The 15220-nt window shown below is 43.9% G+C and overlaps 1 protein-coding gene across 2 annotated transcripts in view; it reads right to left on the reverse strand.

Annotated features, from left to right (window-relative positions):
- Positions 1-691: 691 nt before the first annotated feature.
- Positions 692-15220, reverse strand: part of areg (amphiregulin) — a 17335-nt gene continuing 2806 nt past the window's right edge. Inside the window, exons 2-6 of one of the 2 annotated variants that reach the window (XM_029763797.1) lie at positions 15121-15220; positions 13198-13459; positions 12728-12898; positions 2702-2808; positions 692-1114 (exon numbers count right to left, since the gene is read on the reverse strand). The exon at positions 15121-15220 is cut by the window's right edge and continues 80 nt beyond it. In XM_029763797.1, coding sequence (XP_029619657.1) covers positions 2712-2808; positions 12728-12898; positions 13198-13459; positions 15121-15220 — 630 coding nt within the window. In that variant the 3' untranslated portion in view covers positions 692-1114; positions 2702-2711. Of the gene's footprint in view, positions 1115-2701; positions 2809-12727; positions 12899-13197; positions 13463-15120 lie in introns of both variants that reach the window. The other variant, XM_029763796.1, reaches the window with a different exon arrangement.

Here is a 15220-nt window from a genome sequence, read left to right on the forward strand (position 1 = left end):
TGTTTTTCTTTTCTTTTGTATCTTTATGTATGAACTTAGTATTTGACCTCCTCACGGATGATGGCATCACACATGAACTGAGTTTATGAACCATAGAGATCAAACTATCTTGATGATTATGATGCTTCTCTATCATTTCAACTTCCATAGTTTCAATTGGCTCCAGAATGAGATAAAGGATCATGATTAATATGCCATAAAAGAGCACGGAAAGTGACCTACGCAAGATTGCTTCATTTTCTTCTGTATCTTTATGATAGTTCCAATCCTTTCAATTCAACTCATGTCACTTTGTTCCAGATTCACTCTCAGGAGAACGTATGAGAACTATGACGCCGTGGTTTGAGGAACCTATCGGATGCTTCGGAGTGTTCCATTCCATTTTAAAATCCTACTTCGGTGATGTCATAAATAATGCATTCCATCCCTTTGTGACATCACAGAGAGAGAGAGAGAGACAAAGAGAGAGAATGAAATATGTGCTGAGGTCCTTTGTCCGAGTTATTCTCTCTCTCTGCCTCTGCCCTTTCACTGTGTGTCTGTGTTTGGGTACAGGACTGCTCTGTTTGTGTGAGCACATGGCAGGGGTATTGGACACGATCAGACTAGGGAATGGAAACACATAACCAAGACTGAGGACTCACCCACATACACCCACGCATGCAGGCACACACAAACACACATAAAGACATTTCTTATAACACTGAAGGACTTTATTAGTGAACCGATAGATTCCATCTATGTCCAGGATTATCGATAGCTGTGTCTCTCTGTTGTTCCCTAGGAGACGCATGGCAATAAATAAGCAATAACTTAGTAGTGAAATGATTGGACGGTATGCTCAACATCACGGTCCAATCACATCTAACACAACACCAGTCAAAACAAAGCTCTGTCCTCAATAAATAAGTCAAATCAAATAAATAAACGACAAGGCAGTTCTATGCGGTTCTTCAAGACGGTTCTACGCTGGTTCTTCTATAGAACGCTCTACTGTCTGGAGTTGTAGCGTCCGTTCAGTAGATCACTCCGCTGGGCAGGAGTCGGCACCGGTTCTCCTCTGATTGTCTCGGTTCTCATGGTTCTAAATTATGGTTCCAGACCTTTAAGTTCTCTAGAGTAAGAGAAGAGAGCAAATTGTCAGTATTTAGCTGATGAATTGACCAAATGCCAGTAATAAAGACTTCCAGGAAAAGAAAGGCGACATGGAACAGGTATGTTAGCCAGGGGGTTAGACAGGTATGCTAGCCAGGAGGTTAGACAGGTATGTTAGCCAGGAGGTTAGACAGGTATGTTAGCCAGGGGGTTAGACAGGTATGTTAGCCAGGAGGTTAGACAGGTATGTTAGCCAGGAGGTTAGACAGGTATGTTAGCCAGGAGGTTAGACAGGTATGTTAGCCAGGGGGTTAGACAGGTATGTTAGCCAGGAGGTTAGACAGGAGGTTAGACAGGTATGTTAGACAGGAGGTTAGCCAGGAGGTTAGCCAGGAGGTTAGACAGGAGGTTAGACAGGAGGTTAGACAGGTATGTTAGCCAGGAGGTTAGACAGGAGGTTAGAGAGGAGGTTAGCCAGGAGGTTAGACAGGTATGTTAGCCAGGAGGTTAGACAGGTATGTTAGCCAGGAGGTTAGCCAGGAGGTTAGACAGGTATGTTAGCCAGGAGGTTAGACAGGTATGTTAGCCAGGAGGTTAGCCAGGAGGTTAGACAGGGGGTTAGACAGGTGTGTTAGCCAGGAGGTTAGCCAGGAGGTTAGCCAGGTATGTTAGCCAGGAGGTTAGTCAGGTATGTTAGCCAGGAGGTTAGTCAGGTATGTTAGCCAGGAGGTTAGCCAGGTATGTTAGCCAGGAGGTTAGTCAGGTATGTTAGCCAGGTTAGTCAGGTATGTTAGCCAGGAGGTTAGCCAGGAGGTTAGACAGGAGTTTAGCCAGGAGGTTAGCCAGGTATGTTAGCCAGGAGGTTAGTCAGGTATGTTAGCCAGGAGGTTAGCCAGGAGGTTAGCCAGGTATGTTAGCCAGGAGGTTAGCCAGGTATGCTAGCCAGGTATGTTAGCCAGGAGGTTAGCCAGGTATGTTTGCCAGGAGGTTAGCCAGGTATGCTAGCCAGGTATGTTAGCCAGGAGGTTAGCCAGGTATGTTAGCCAGGAGGTTAGCCAGGTATGTTAGCCAGGAGGTTAGAGAGATGGACCAGCAACCTGAGGGTCGCCAGTTTGAATCCAGGTCTAACAGGAAAATCTGGGTAAAGAATGTGAAGGCTTTGGGACATCATGGTCCAGAGACCAGTCTAAAGCAAGACAGAGCCTTTAATTCATGTTTTAACAGACAGGTATGAGGAGAATGCTGAAAGGCCAGTTGGATTAACTGAAGGGATTTATGTGTGTGAGGTTACAGTGACTTAGACATTCATGTGTGCGAGAGCGAGAGACCATGTGTGTGGGCAAGCGTACGTGCGTGTGTGTGTGTGTGTGTGTGTGTGTGTGTGTGTGTGTGTGTGTGTGTGTGTGGTTATGAGACATCACCAGTAATCCAGTCTAATACTGCATTCTTACACCTCCTCATATGACGCAATTCACACTCCCACCCACCCACCCACCCACTCAAACACACACACACACACACACACACATACACACACACACGCGTGTGCCTGAATGCGGTTTGTTGCAGTCTTAGCGGGTGTGTGTAGGAGGGGTGTGTGTCCTACCTGCTGATGGTCACACCGTGATGTCACAGGGTGTAGTTTTCTGGAGCTGTTCCTTCTCACTGCCGGAGGCCAGGTAGGCAACCAGGAAATTCTTATGAGTCCTGTAACTGGCAGACAGACACAGAGAGAGAGAGAGAGAGGGAGGGACGTTAGTTAGTTAACTCCTATGGCGTGCAATCTGTTCTGCCACAAATGGAACTTGAATTGCACAACTGCATTTAAAGTTTGAAAAGAGACAAGTCTTTCATTCAGTTGGCTTTAGATCTCAGGGAATATTAACCACAGCATGGTTTTCATTTAACTACATAAGTCAGTTAAGAACAAATTGTTATTTACAATGATAGTCTACCAGAGAACAGTGGGTTAATTGGCTTGCATAGGGGCAGAACAACAGATTTTTACCTTGTCAGCTCGGGGGGATTCAATCCATCAACCTTTCAGTTACTGACCCAACACTCTAACCACTAGGCTACCTGCCACCCCAGCCAACATGGGCTGGTTTCACATCCACTACACTACCACAGCATCCAATCAGGATTCAGAAATCAATTCCTCTAACTGGGGTTCTTTTTCACACCGATTAGTGTCCAGTATTCCAGCACGACACAGTTGAATGTAAAATCGATTCAGATGAACATGGACTCATTATTACCCATGGCTAGTTTACATTAACTGTTTTTTTTTGTTGTCTAATAAAATAGGTTTCTACTGTATATGGCTCTGCTATCACTCATGTCTTTAGCAACATTGTCAAACCAATTAGTCTTAGGTAACAACATAACGTAGATTATGAAAGTTCAATCAGTAAAAGCTGGTCTGAAATGAATTGTCACTTGTCATTAATCTAGTAAACTCATATAATTCACATCGCTTCCTATCTCACTCATCAGCATAATGTTGCCTCATCAGCATAATGTTACCTCATCAGCATAATGTTACCTCATTAGTATAATGTTACCTCATCAGCATAATGTTACCTCATCAGCATAATGTTACCTCATCAGTATAATGTTACCTCATCAGCATAATGTTACCTCATCAGCATAATGTTACCTCATCAGCATAACAGGTATCTATGGTAGTGTCTATAATGTTACCTCATCAGCATAGCAGGTGATATGGTAGTGTCTATAATGTTACCTCATCAGCATAACAGGTATCTATGGTAGTGTCTATAACGTTACCTCATCAGCATAACAGGTATCTATGGTAGTGTCTATAATGTTACCTCATCAGCATAGCAGGTGATATGGTAGTGTCTATAATGTTACCTCATCAGCATAACAGGTATCTATGGTAGTGTCTATAACGTTACCTCATCAGCATAACAGGTATCTATGGTAGTGTCTATAATGTTACCTCATCAGCATAGCGTCACGTCTCAGCCTATGAGCATGGCAATTCCATCATGGTTGCTGATGAACCTATGGGCTCACTCGTGCAATAATCACCTTCCTGTCTTTCAATCAATGGGCATGAATTAAGGGGAGTATTTACACTGAGTAAATCATATATACAGAGTAGACAACACATTAAGAACATCTGCTCTTTCCATGACACAGACTGACCAGGTGAATCCAGGTGAAAGCTATGATCCCTTATTGATGTCACTTGTTAAATCCACTTCAATCAGTGTAGATGAAGGGGAGGAGAAAGGTTAAAGAAGGGTTTTTTAAGCCTTGAGACAATTTGAGACATGGATTGTGTATGTGTGTCATTCAGAGGGTGAGTGGGCAAGACAAAAGATTTAAGTGCCTTTGAACGGGGTATGTTAGTAGGTGCCAGGTGCACCGGTTTGTGTCAAGAACTGCAATGCTGCTGGGTTTTTCACGCTTGAAGGGTGGGGTTGGTGTGTATACACTATATTTACAAAAGTATGTGGACACCCCTTCAAATTAAGGTTTGTTCCCCGTTAGGCCATCATTTTAAATAAGAATTTGTTCTTAACTGACTTGCCTAGTTAAATAAAGGTTAAATAAAAAAATGTTTTTTAATTCAACCACACCCATGGCTGACAGGTGTATAAAATCGAGCACACAGTCATGCAATCTCCATAGACAAACATTGGCAGTAGAATGGACTTACTGAACAGCTCAGTGACTTTCAACGTGGCACCATCATAGGATGCCACCTTTCCAACAAGTCAGTTTGTCACATTTTTTGCCCTGCTAGAGCTGCCCTGGTCAACTGTAAGTGCTGTTATTGTGAAGTGGAAACGTTTAAGAGAAACAACGGCTCACCCGTGAAGTGGTAGGGCTACACAAGCTCACAGATTGGGACCGCCGAGTGTCCTTGGTTGCAACACTCACTACCGAGTTCCAAACTGCCTCTGAAAGCAACTTCAGCACAAGCACTGTTTGTTGAGAGCTTCATGAAATGGGTTTCCATGGCCAAGCAGCAGCACACAAGCCTAAGATCACAATGTGCAATGGCAAGCATCAGCTGGAGTGGTGTAAAGCTCGCAGCCATTGCACTCTGGAGGAGTGAAAATGCGTTCTCTGGAGTGATGAATCATGCTTCACCATCCTGCAGTCCGACGGACGAATCTGGGTTTGGCGGATGCCAGGAGAACGCTACCTGCCTCAATGCATAGTGCCAACTGTAAAGTTTGGTGGAGGAGGAATAATGGTCTGGGGCTGTTTTTCATGGTTCAGGCCCCTTAGTTCCAGTGAAGGTAAATCTTAACGCTACAGCATACAATGACATTCTAGACAATTCTGTGCTTCCAACTTTTTGGCAACAGTTTGGGGAAGGCCCTTTCCTGTTTCAGCATGACAATGCCCCAATGCACTAAGTGGTTTGTCGAGATCAGTGTGGTAGAACTTGACTGGCCTACACAGAAACCTGACCTCAACCCCATCGAACATCTTTGGGATGAATTGGAACGCTGACTGCGAGCCAGACCTAATCGCCCAACATCAGTGCCTGACCTCACTAAGGCTCTTGTGGCTGAATGGAGGCAAATCCCTGCAGCAATGTTCCAACATCTAGTGGAAAGCCTTCCCAGAAGAGTGGAGGCTGTTATAGCAGCAAAAGGGGGGGACCAACTCCATATTAATACCCATGATTTTGGAATGAGATGTTTGACGAGCAGGTGTCCACATACTTTTTGTCATGTAGTGTATGTCAACTCAAATCTTGTGGCTAAATTCCTCAGAGACGAGGCCTACCCCAAACGATGCAATAAAAATTCCAGATTGTACTCATGTCACTATTGTCATTAAGTTAAGCCTGTGCTCGATTGAACTGTGTACGGCTCTGCTATCAATCACGTCGTTAGCAGCATCGTCAGACTAATTAGTCTCAGGTAACATTGTGGACGATATAGCACTTGCTCCTCGTTGCCACGGCAACAATCGGAGCAAACAAACAAATTGATTTATAGTTTTGATAAACACACTGTGTCAAACGTGTTAAGTTTGATTGAATATCACAGTCGATAACAGAACACCAGTCATTAAAAATATAACTTTAAAATATGAACTAGCACCAGAACATTCGTCAGGCACAAGTCATGTAATCAGAGCAAGCAGTACTGTATAATATATACGTTTACCCAGTATGTGACCAGACCACTGCCCCTCTGCTATCTGAACCAGACCACTGCCCCTCTCCTGTCTGAACCAGACCACTGCCCTCTCCTGTCTGAACCAGACCACTGCTCCTCTCCTGTCTGAACCAGACCGCTGCTCCTCTGCTATCTGAACCAGACCACTGCCCCTCTGCTATCTGAACCAGACCACTGCCCCTCTCCTGTCTGAACCAGACCACTGCCCCTCTGCTATCTGAACCAGACCACTGCCCCTCTGCTATCTGAACCAGACCACTGCCCCTCTCCTGTCTGAACCAGACCACTGCTCCTCTCCTGTCTCAACCAGACCGCTGCTCCTCTGCTATCTGAACCAGACCACTGCCCCTCTGCTATCTGAACCAGACCACTGCCCCTCTCCTGTCTGAACCAGACCACTGCCCCTCTCCTGTCTGAACCAGACCACTGCCCCTCTCCTGTCTGAACCAGACCACTGCCCCTCTCCTGTCTGAACCAGACCACTGCCCCTCTCCTGTCTGAACCAGACCACTGCCCCTCTGCTATCTGAACCAGACCACTGCCCCTCTGCTATCTGAACCAGACCACTGCCCCTCTCCTGTCTGAACCAGACCACTGCCCCTCTCCTGTCTGAACCAGACCACTGCCCCTCTCCTGTCTGAACCAGACCACTGCCCCTCTCCTGTCTGAACCAGACCACTGCCCCTCTCCTGTCTGAACCAGACCACTGCCCCTCTGCTATCTGAACCAGACCACTGCCCCTCTGCTATCTGAACCAGACCACTGCCCCTCTCCTGTCTGAACCAGACCACTGCCCCTCTCCTGTCTGAACCAGACCACTGCCCCTCTCCTATCTGAACCAGACCACTGCCCCTCTCCTGTCTGAACCAGACCACTGCTCCTCTCCTATCTGAACCAGACCACTGCCCCTCTCCTGTCTGAACCAGACCACTGCCCTCTGCTATCTGAACCAGATCACTGCTCCTCTCCTATCTGAACAGTACAAACTGCTCTCTGAACAGTACAAACCGCAGGCCATTATGAGGAATCCCAGGCCCATGTTTTATACCTGCTCTGACTTGCACTTTGTCCCTCATTTAGACATTTCTAGTAAATGACATAATGGGGTTACTGATTGATAAGGTGTGTGTGTGTGTGTGTGCGTGTGTGTGTGCTGAGTCTAACCTTTGTGTTCATCAGGCTATGTCCTAAGTAAATATATGAATTCTTATAGTATTAAAAGGTTGATATAGTCATGAGCAATAATATCAAGGCATATCATCGTGGGCGAGGGGGTGTACAAGGGCTTGTTGGGGTTTTAATGACGCGCAACGTTGTCTTAAGGGCCGTTTTGGAGTGTCCGTGTCACTACCATTGTGTTAAAGGTCTGTTATGGTCGTATTCGTGTTGTGTCAACATTGTGTTAATGTTGTGTTATGGTTGCATCGTGAACAGTATTTTTGGATTGAGTTAACGTTGTGTCATTGTTGTGTTAACGTTGTGTCATTGTTACTTATTGTGCACAGGTCATGAGCAGTATGGTTGGGTTGTGTTATGGCTGTTATGGTTGCATTAACATTGTGTTGTATAAACATTGTGCTATGGTTGTACAAACATTGCGTTATGGTCGTATTAACATTGTATTAACGTTGTATTAACGTTTTGTTATGGTTGAATACACATTGTGTTATGGTTATATTAACGTTGCATTATGGTTGTGTTAAGCTTTACTACAAGCTCTACGGAGATGCAGGATTTAGAATGTAGTGCGGCGTTGCAATGCCGTTTTTCGTCACCGGCATTCAACATATTTTTATACTACCTTAATATTGAGACATGCCGTCTAATTCCTTCCGCAGCCCTGGGGTTAGTGTTGTCACTTGCTTCCTTGATCTGGTCTATAGGCTATTTATCAATGTAGCCTATTTTGCATTGATAGCTTAATATAATCTCAGCAACTGTTCAAACAGTAACAAACAACAATTTTCCACCCCAAAAAAGGTATTTTGTTTTGAAGTAATAACTACTGATTCCAGGCTATTGTGAAATGGTAGAACCTGCTATAGCCAACTAGCTAGCAATGTGCTATTTTTCTCTGTGACCAAGACATGAGGACGTTCTATTTTATTTTAGCTGATATGGGAATTAATACATCAGCGTTATCAAACTGGAAGGATGTTTTAGGATACACTGTTAAAGTATAACAATATTTGCCAGGGCATATATATATTTTTTTATAAATCTGAATTATTTAAGATGAAGATGTGGGAAGCTAAAAAGGCTAGCTAGCTTGCTATGTTTTTAGCCAGGCTAAAGACAGCTAGCCAGGCTAAAGGCAGCTATCCAGGCTAAAGACAGCTTAGCCAGGCTAAAGACAGCTACCAGGCTGTCAGCTAGCTATGTTTTTAACCAGGCTAAAGACAGCTATCCATGCTGTCAGCTAGCTATGTTTTTAACCAGGCTAAAGACAGCTATCCAGGCTGTCAGCTAGCTATGTTTTTAACCAGGCTAAAGGCAGCTATCCAGGCTAAAGACAGCTAGCCAGGCTAAAGACAGCTAGCCAGGCTAAAGACAGCTACCAGGCTGTCAGCTAGCTATGTTTTTAACCAGGCTAAAGACAGCTATCCAGGCTGTCAGCTAGCTATGTTTTTAACCAGGCTAAAGGCAGCTATCCAGTCTGTCAGCTTGCTATGTTTTTAACCAGGCTAATGGCAGCTAGCTATGTTTTTAACCAGGCTAAAGACAGCTATCCAGGCTGTCAGCTTGCTATGTTTTTAACCAGGCTAAAGGCAGCTATCCAGGCTGTCAGCTTGCTATGTTTTTAACCAGGCTAATGGCAGCTAGCTATGTTTTTAACCAGGCTAAAGGCAGCTATCCAGGCTGTCAGCTTGCTATGTTTTTAACCAGGCTAATGGCAGCTATCCAGGCTGTCAGCTAGCTATGTTTTTAACCAGGCTAAAGACAGCTATCCAGGCTGTCAGCTAGCTATGTTTTTAACCAGGCTAAAGGCAGCTATCCAGGCTGTCAGCTAGCTCTGTTTTTAACCAGGCTAAAGGCAGCTATCCAGGCTGTCAGCTTGCTATGTTTTTAACCAGGCTAATGGCAGCTAGCTATGTTTTTAACCAGGCTAAAGACAGCTACCAGGCTGTCAGCTAGCTACTACTAGCAAGGGAAGACTTCTTGATGAGGTTTAACGGCAGTTGGCATCCAATAAATGTGGCATTACTGCCACCAACTAGACTGGAGTATAACTACCTTATACTTTGCTTGAAAAAAGTCAAATGAATCAACAAATACCCAGCCATCTAACCCTATACTCATTAAAAACACTATTTAAACCTATCTAGTCCTACCTCAGGACAAGATCCTGAAAGGACGAGACGGGACATCAACACTCATATCTCGTACACAGGGGCGGAAATCCCGGGGGGGACGGGGGACACACGACCCCCCCATCCTGGGAAAAATATGATTTGTCCCCCCCAATATATCACTGAAACATAACTATGTAATTTAAATAATATTAATAATACGCAATGAAAGCAATTGTGCTGATTATAGACACTTAATAGCGCGTTTTTAAGTTTCAAAAGATTGCAACCCCCCCCCACCCTTTGCCTCACAATGGTTTGATCCACTGCCAGTTCCTTAGCTTGCTAGGTAACAGAGAGGTCTTATCTACTGTCTGAAAGGCACTCAATGAACGTAACTGACGTGAGGTTAATCCAGTCAATAGCGCACACACACTAGCTGAATATGCAGAGCTAGCGCGCAAATATTAACTATTAAGCTAGCTAGTACCTATTCCATTTATGTGGCGTCGTCAAAGATGGAATCAGCATGCAGATGATGTAAGTTAGTACTTCAAAGTCCCTGTGATAAGGTTAGCGATAAACTGAAATCCAAACTGAACAGAACTACACTCTCTTCTACCATTGTCTTAAATATATTTAAAAGCTAAATTGTCGCAAGTGAACTTTTATTTATTTATTTTATTTCACCTTTATTTAACCCGGGTAGCAAAGATTATAGCAAACACCACTGAAACTGAATTGGTGCTCGCTAGCTTTGCAAATTCAGCTATTGTTGGAAGCCAGCCAATATGAAACAAACTATTAAAATTACAAAAGGTTGCAGCATATGTTGTGTAAATGGTGAACTCATACAGCTGTCAACTCTTGTCATTTTAATCCGTTTCACATTTGCTAGCTACCTTTTAGATCGAAGCCCAAATAGAATGATTGAAGATGATAGAAGCCCATCTCCTACTGTAAATAACCTACACACTGTGTGTGTAGCCAGCCAGCCAGCCAGGTAGAAAAATGGCAAAAAAATAAAAGACAGACATCAGAGTATTTTTCAATACACCAAAACGCATAGTAAGAACCCTAGTAGCCTAATATCTCAAAGACTAGTTGATAAAATGTTCATAAGAAAGAAATTAAATTCTAATGGAAATGTTTCACAATGATGTCATTAGGCAGAGCAGGCAACAGATGGCACACAGACAGCAGAGTTGGGGACAGATATGCAGGGACAGACTGGCAGAGACAGGGAGTCTCAGGTAAGTTTGTTGAGTCTTTGCTTGGCAACATTATGAAAGGTTCTCAATTTTTTTTACTTGTAAAATAGGAACATAATTGGAAAATGCCATGGATACCCCCACTCTCAACTTAAACTGGTGACTGAACTAAGATTTGTTAAAGGCAATGGTATTGCTGTTGTGATTAGTTGTGTAGTTTTGGGTACCGGTAGTTAGGAGTACTGCAAACACCTTATTTCTTTGGTTCCTCAATATACATTTACCATATTACAACGTAGGCTATGTGTTACAGCACTACTTTTGGTGTCCCCCTCAGGAATTGCTCTTGAGAAAATTTCATGTAATTGTCCCCTCCAAAGTTGATATCAGATTTTCGCCCCTGCTCGTTCACCCAAATATTTCTCAGCGGCTGCCACCACAACCTCTATTTTCTGCGACTTTACGTTCCATCCCAGCAGTACATTTACTCACCATTGCTATGAACGCCAAACAACAACAAAAACAATCTTATTGAAGCGTACAGTATATCACTCGTCGGCCAATCCCTCTGTACTGATAGAGATCTATTACTCACACCACTCCTCTCAGGATCCCTCCCTGTCTTGACCAATCTTCCTCTACTTGCTTCACTGCCTCAGAATACAACACCCTCTGTTCTACTCTAACCCCGGTAACCTCAACGTGCCTCTCTCTCTCGCACCGGATCCTTCTGATTCCCAGCCCCATGGGCACCCCTACAATTAACACATATCACTTCTAGCCCAAATGCTACACATCAGGGGTGGCAGGTAGCCTAGTGGTTAGAGCGTTGGACTAGTAACCGAAAGGTTGCAAGATTGAATCCCTGAGCTGACAAGGTAAAAACCTGTCTTTCTGCCCCTGAACAAGGCAGTTAACCCATTGTTCCCCAGTAGGCTGTCAATGAAAATAAGAATTTGTTCTTAACTGACTTTTCTAGGTAAATAAAGGAAAAAATAAATATATTCCTTTGTCTCATGTTCTTCTGAACACTTCTCATACCCAGAAACCACCTTCCTATGTACACTGCTGCCACATGCCCATAAGCTTGACACCTGTAACAAGGTATTTGGCACATAAGCTCGTACGGGATAGCTGAAATATCCTAACATCATTTTGTCAGGCAGAGAGTCAACATCAAAACTTAAAAGAATAAGACAATGACTCTTCTGTTTCTCCACCCATGCCACCCTGTCTGCCATTTCCTTTTAAAAAGAAAATCACTGGAGTTCATTCCACCAGCTCTATCAGAGATCTGTATATGATGAAAGGGAAGGCTTCCTTGCTTTGTGTGTATGTTTGTGTGTATGTTTGGGTTGTGTTACGGTTGTGTTATGGGTGTGTTATGGTTGTGTTATGGTTTTATTCACGTTGTGTTATGGTTGTGTTATGGTTGTGTTATGGTTTTATTAACATTGTGTTATGGCTGTGTTATGGCTGTGTTATGGTTTTATTAACGTTGTGTTGTGTTATGGCTGTGTTATGGTTGTGTTATGGTTTTATTAACGTTGTGTTATGGTTGTGTTATGGTTGTGTTATGGTTGTGTTATGGTTTTATTAACGTTGTGTTATGGTTGTGTTATGGCTGTGTTATGGTTGTGTTATGGTTTTATTAACGTTGTGTTGTGTTATGGCTGTGTTATGGTTGTGTTATGGTTTTATTAACGTTGTGTTATGGCTGTGTTATGGCTGTGTAATGGTTTTATTAATGTTGTGTTATGGCTGTGTTATGGCTGTGTTATGGTTGTATTAATGTTGTGTTATGGTTTTATTAACGCTGTGTTATGGTTGTGTTATGGTTTTATTAACGTTGTGTTATGCTGTGTTATGGCTGTGTTATGGCTGTGTTATGGTTGTATTAATGTTGTGTTATGGTTGTATTAATGTTGTGTTGTGGTTGTATTAGGTCTATACTCACTGTGTGTAGGTCATGAGCAGTATGGCGAGGCAGCTGATGCTGGAGAGGACCACAGCTATGACGACCAGGACAGTCTGAACCACCTCAGCGATGCTTCTCTCCTCATCTTCATCCGTCCTTGTAGGTAGGAGCAGGATGCCACAGCGCTCACCATCATAACCCTTCTCACAGCTGCAGGGGAGAGGATAAATCAATTCATCAATCAGCTAATATATCAATCAATAAATCAGAACACAAGTCAGTTAGTCAACCAAACAGTTAATGAATCGGTCTATCTATCCAATCGATCCTTTCCATCCATCAGCACACACACACACACACACACACACACACACACACACACACACACACACACACACACACACACACACACACACACACACACACACACACACACACACACACACGCACACACACACACACACACAAGCACACACACAGTACTAAAAGTAGATTTGTGTTGTACTCACACACACACTGGCTCTCTCAGGTCCGCCATGTACTTGCAGCTTCCATGGATACAATATGCCTGGTGAGAGGAGCTACAAGGGTCCTCTGTAACCCGTTCTGACGTCTGGTGTGGGTGGTCGGCCGTGAACTCCAACGTGTGTCCTGATGTGTGTTCAGGGTTGAAGGCCGTGGTGCTTTTACTATTGTTCTTCCTCTTTCCTGGATTCACTTTTCCTTTCTGACCTTTGCCCTTTTCTTTTCTGTTCTTACTGTGACGCACCACTGCTGGGAAACCACAGAAGTTATTTTCATTTTCTGATTATTAGAGACAGATGGAGACAGATGGCGATAGATGGAGATAGATAAGGACAGATGGAGATAGATAAGGACAGATGAGAGATAGATAAGGACAAATAAAGATAGATTAGGACAGATGGAGATAGATGGAGACAGATGGAGATAGATTAGGACAGATGGAGGACAGATGGAGATAGATGGAGACAGATTGGAGACAGATGGGGATAGATGGAGACAGATTGGAGACAGATGGAGACAGATGGAGATAGATGAGGACAGATGAGGACAGATGGAGACAGATGGAGACAGATGAGGACAGATGAGGACAGATGAGGACAGATGAGGACAGATGGTGACAGATGGAGAAATATGATGAGGACAGATGGAGATGGAGACATATGGAGACAGAAATAGACAGATGGAGACAGATGGAGACAGATGGAGACAGATGGAGACAGATGGAGACAGAAATAGACAGATGGAGACAGATGAGGACAGATGGCGACAGATGGAGACATATGGAGACAGAAATAGATATATGGAGACAGATGGAGACATATGGAGACAGAAATAGATATATGGAGACAGATGGAGATACAGCGCATGCAGAAAGTATTCAGACCCCTTGACTTTTTCCACATTTTGTTACGTTACAGTCTTATTCTAAAATTGATAAAATAGTTGTTTTCCCTCATCAATCTACACACAAAACCCCATAATGACATCACAATACCCCATAATGACATCACAATACCCCATAATGACATCACAATACCCCATAATGACAAAGCAAAAACAGTTTTTTTTAATAATAAAAATAAATAAATACTGAAAAATCACATTTACATAAGTATTCAAGCCCTTTACTCAGCACTTTGTTGAAGCACCTTTTGCAGTGATTACAGCCTCAATTCTTCTTGGGTATGACACTACAAGCTTGGCACACCTGTATTTGGGGAGTTTCTCCCATTCTTCTCTGCAGATCATCTCAAGCTCTGTCAGGTTGGATGGGGAGCGTCGCTGCACAGCTATTTTCAGGTCTCTCCAGAGATGTTCAATCAGGTTCAAGTCCGGGCTCTGGCTGGGCCACTCAGAGACATTCAGAGACTTGCCCAAAAGCCACTCCTGCGTTGTCTTGGTTGTGTGCTTAGGGTCACTGTCCTGTTGGAAAGTGAACCTTATTTCCTATCTGTCCACATCGGGTTCTTGGTCACCTCCCTGACCAAGGCCCTTCTCCCCCAATTGCTCAGTTTGGCCGAGCGGCCAGCTCTAGGAAGAGTCTTGGTGGTTCCAAACTTCTTCCATTTAAGAATGATGGAGGCCACTGTGTTCTTGGGGACCTTCAATGATGCAGAAATGTTTTGGTACCCTTCCCCAGATCTGTACCTCGACACAATCCTGTCTCGGGACTCTACAGGCAATTCCTTCGACTTCATGGCTTGGTTTTTGCTCTGACATGCACTGTCAACTGTGAGACCTTATATAGACAGGTATCATAATTTTGTAATTATGGGGTGTTGTGTGTAGATTGAGGGGGCTAGGGGTTAGGGGCTAGGGGGTACTAGGGGGTAAGGGGCTAGGGGGTACTAGGGGGTAAGGGGTAAGGTGTAAGGGGTTAGGGGTGAGGGATTGTCTGACAGTCCTACCTTTGGGTGAACCGTCTGTAGGTGTACCTCCTGACATATCTTCATCCAGTTCCTCCTCATCCTCATCACCCAGAGAGCTCAGCAGCCCCTCCCCTTCCCC

This window comes from Salmo trutta, chromosome 9 (assembly GCF_901001165.1).
Source record: "Salmo trutta chromosome 9, fSalTru1.1, whole genome shotgun sequence".
NCBI classification, from domain to species: Eukaryota; Metazoa; Chordata; class Actinopteri; order Salmoniformes; family Salmonidae; genus Salmo; species Salmo trutta.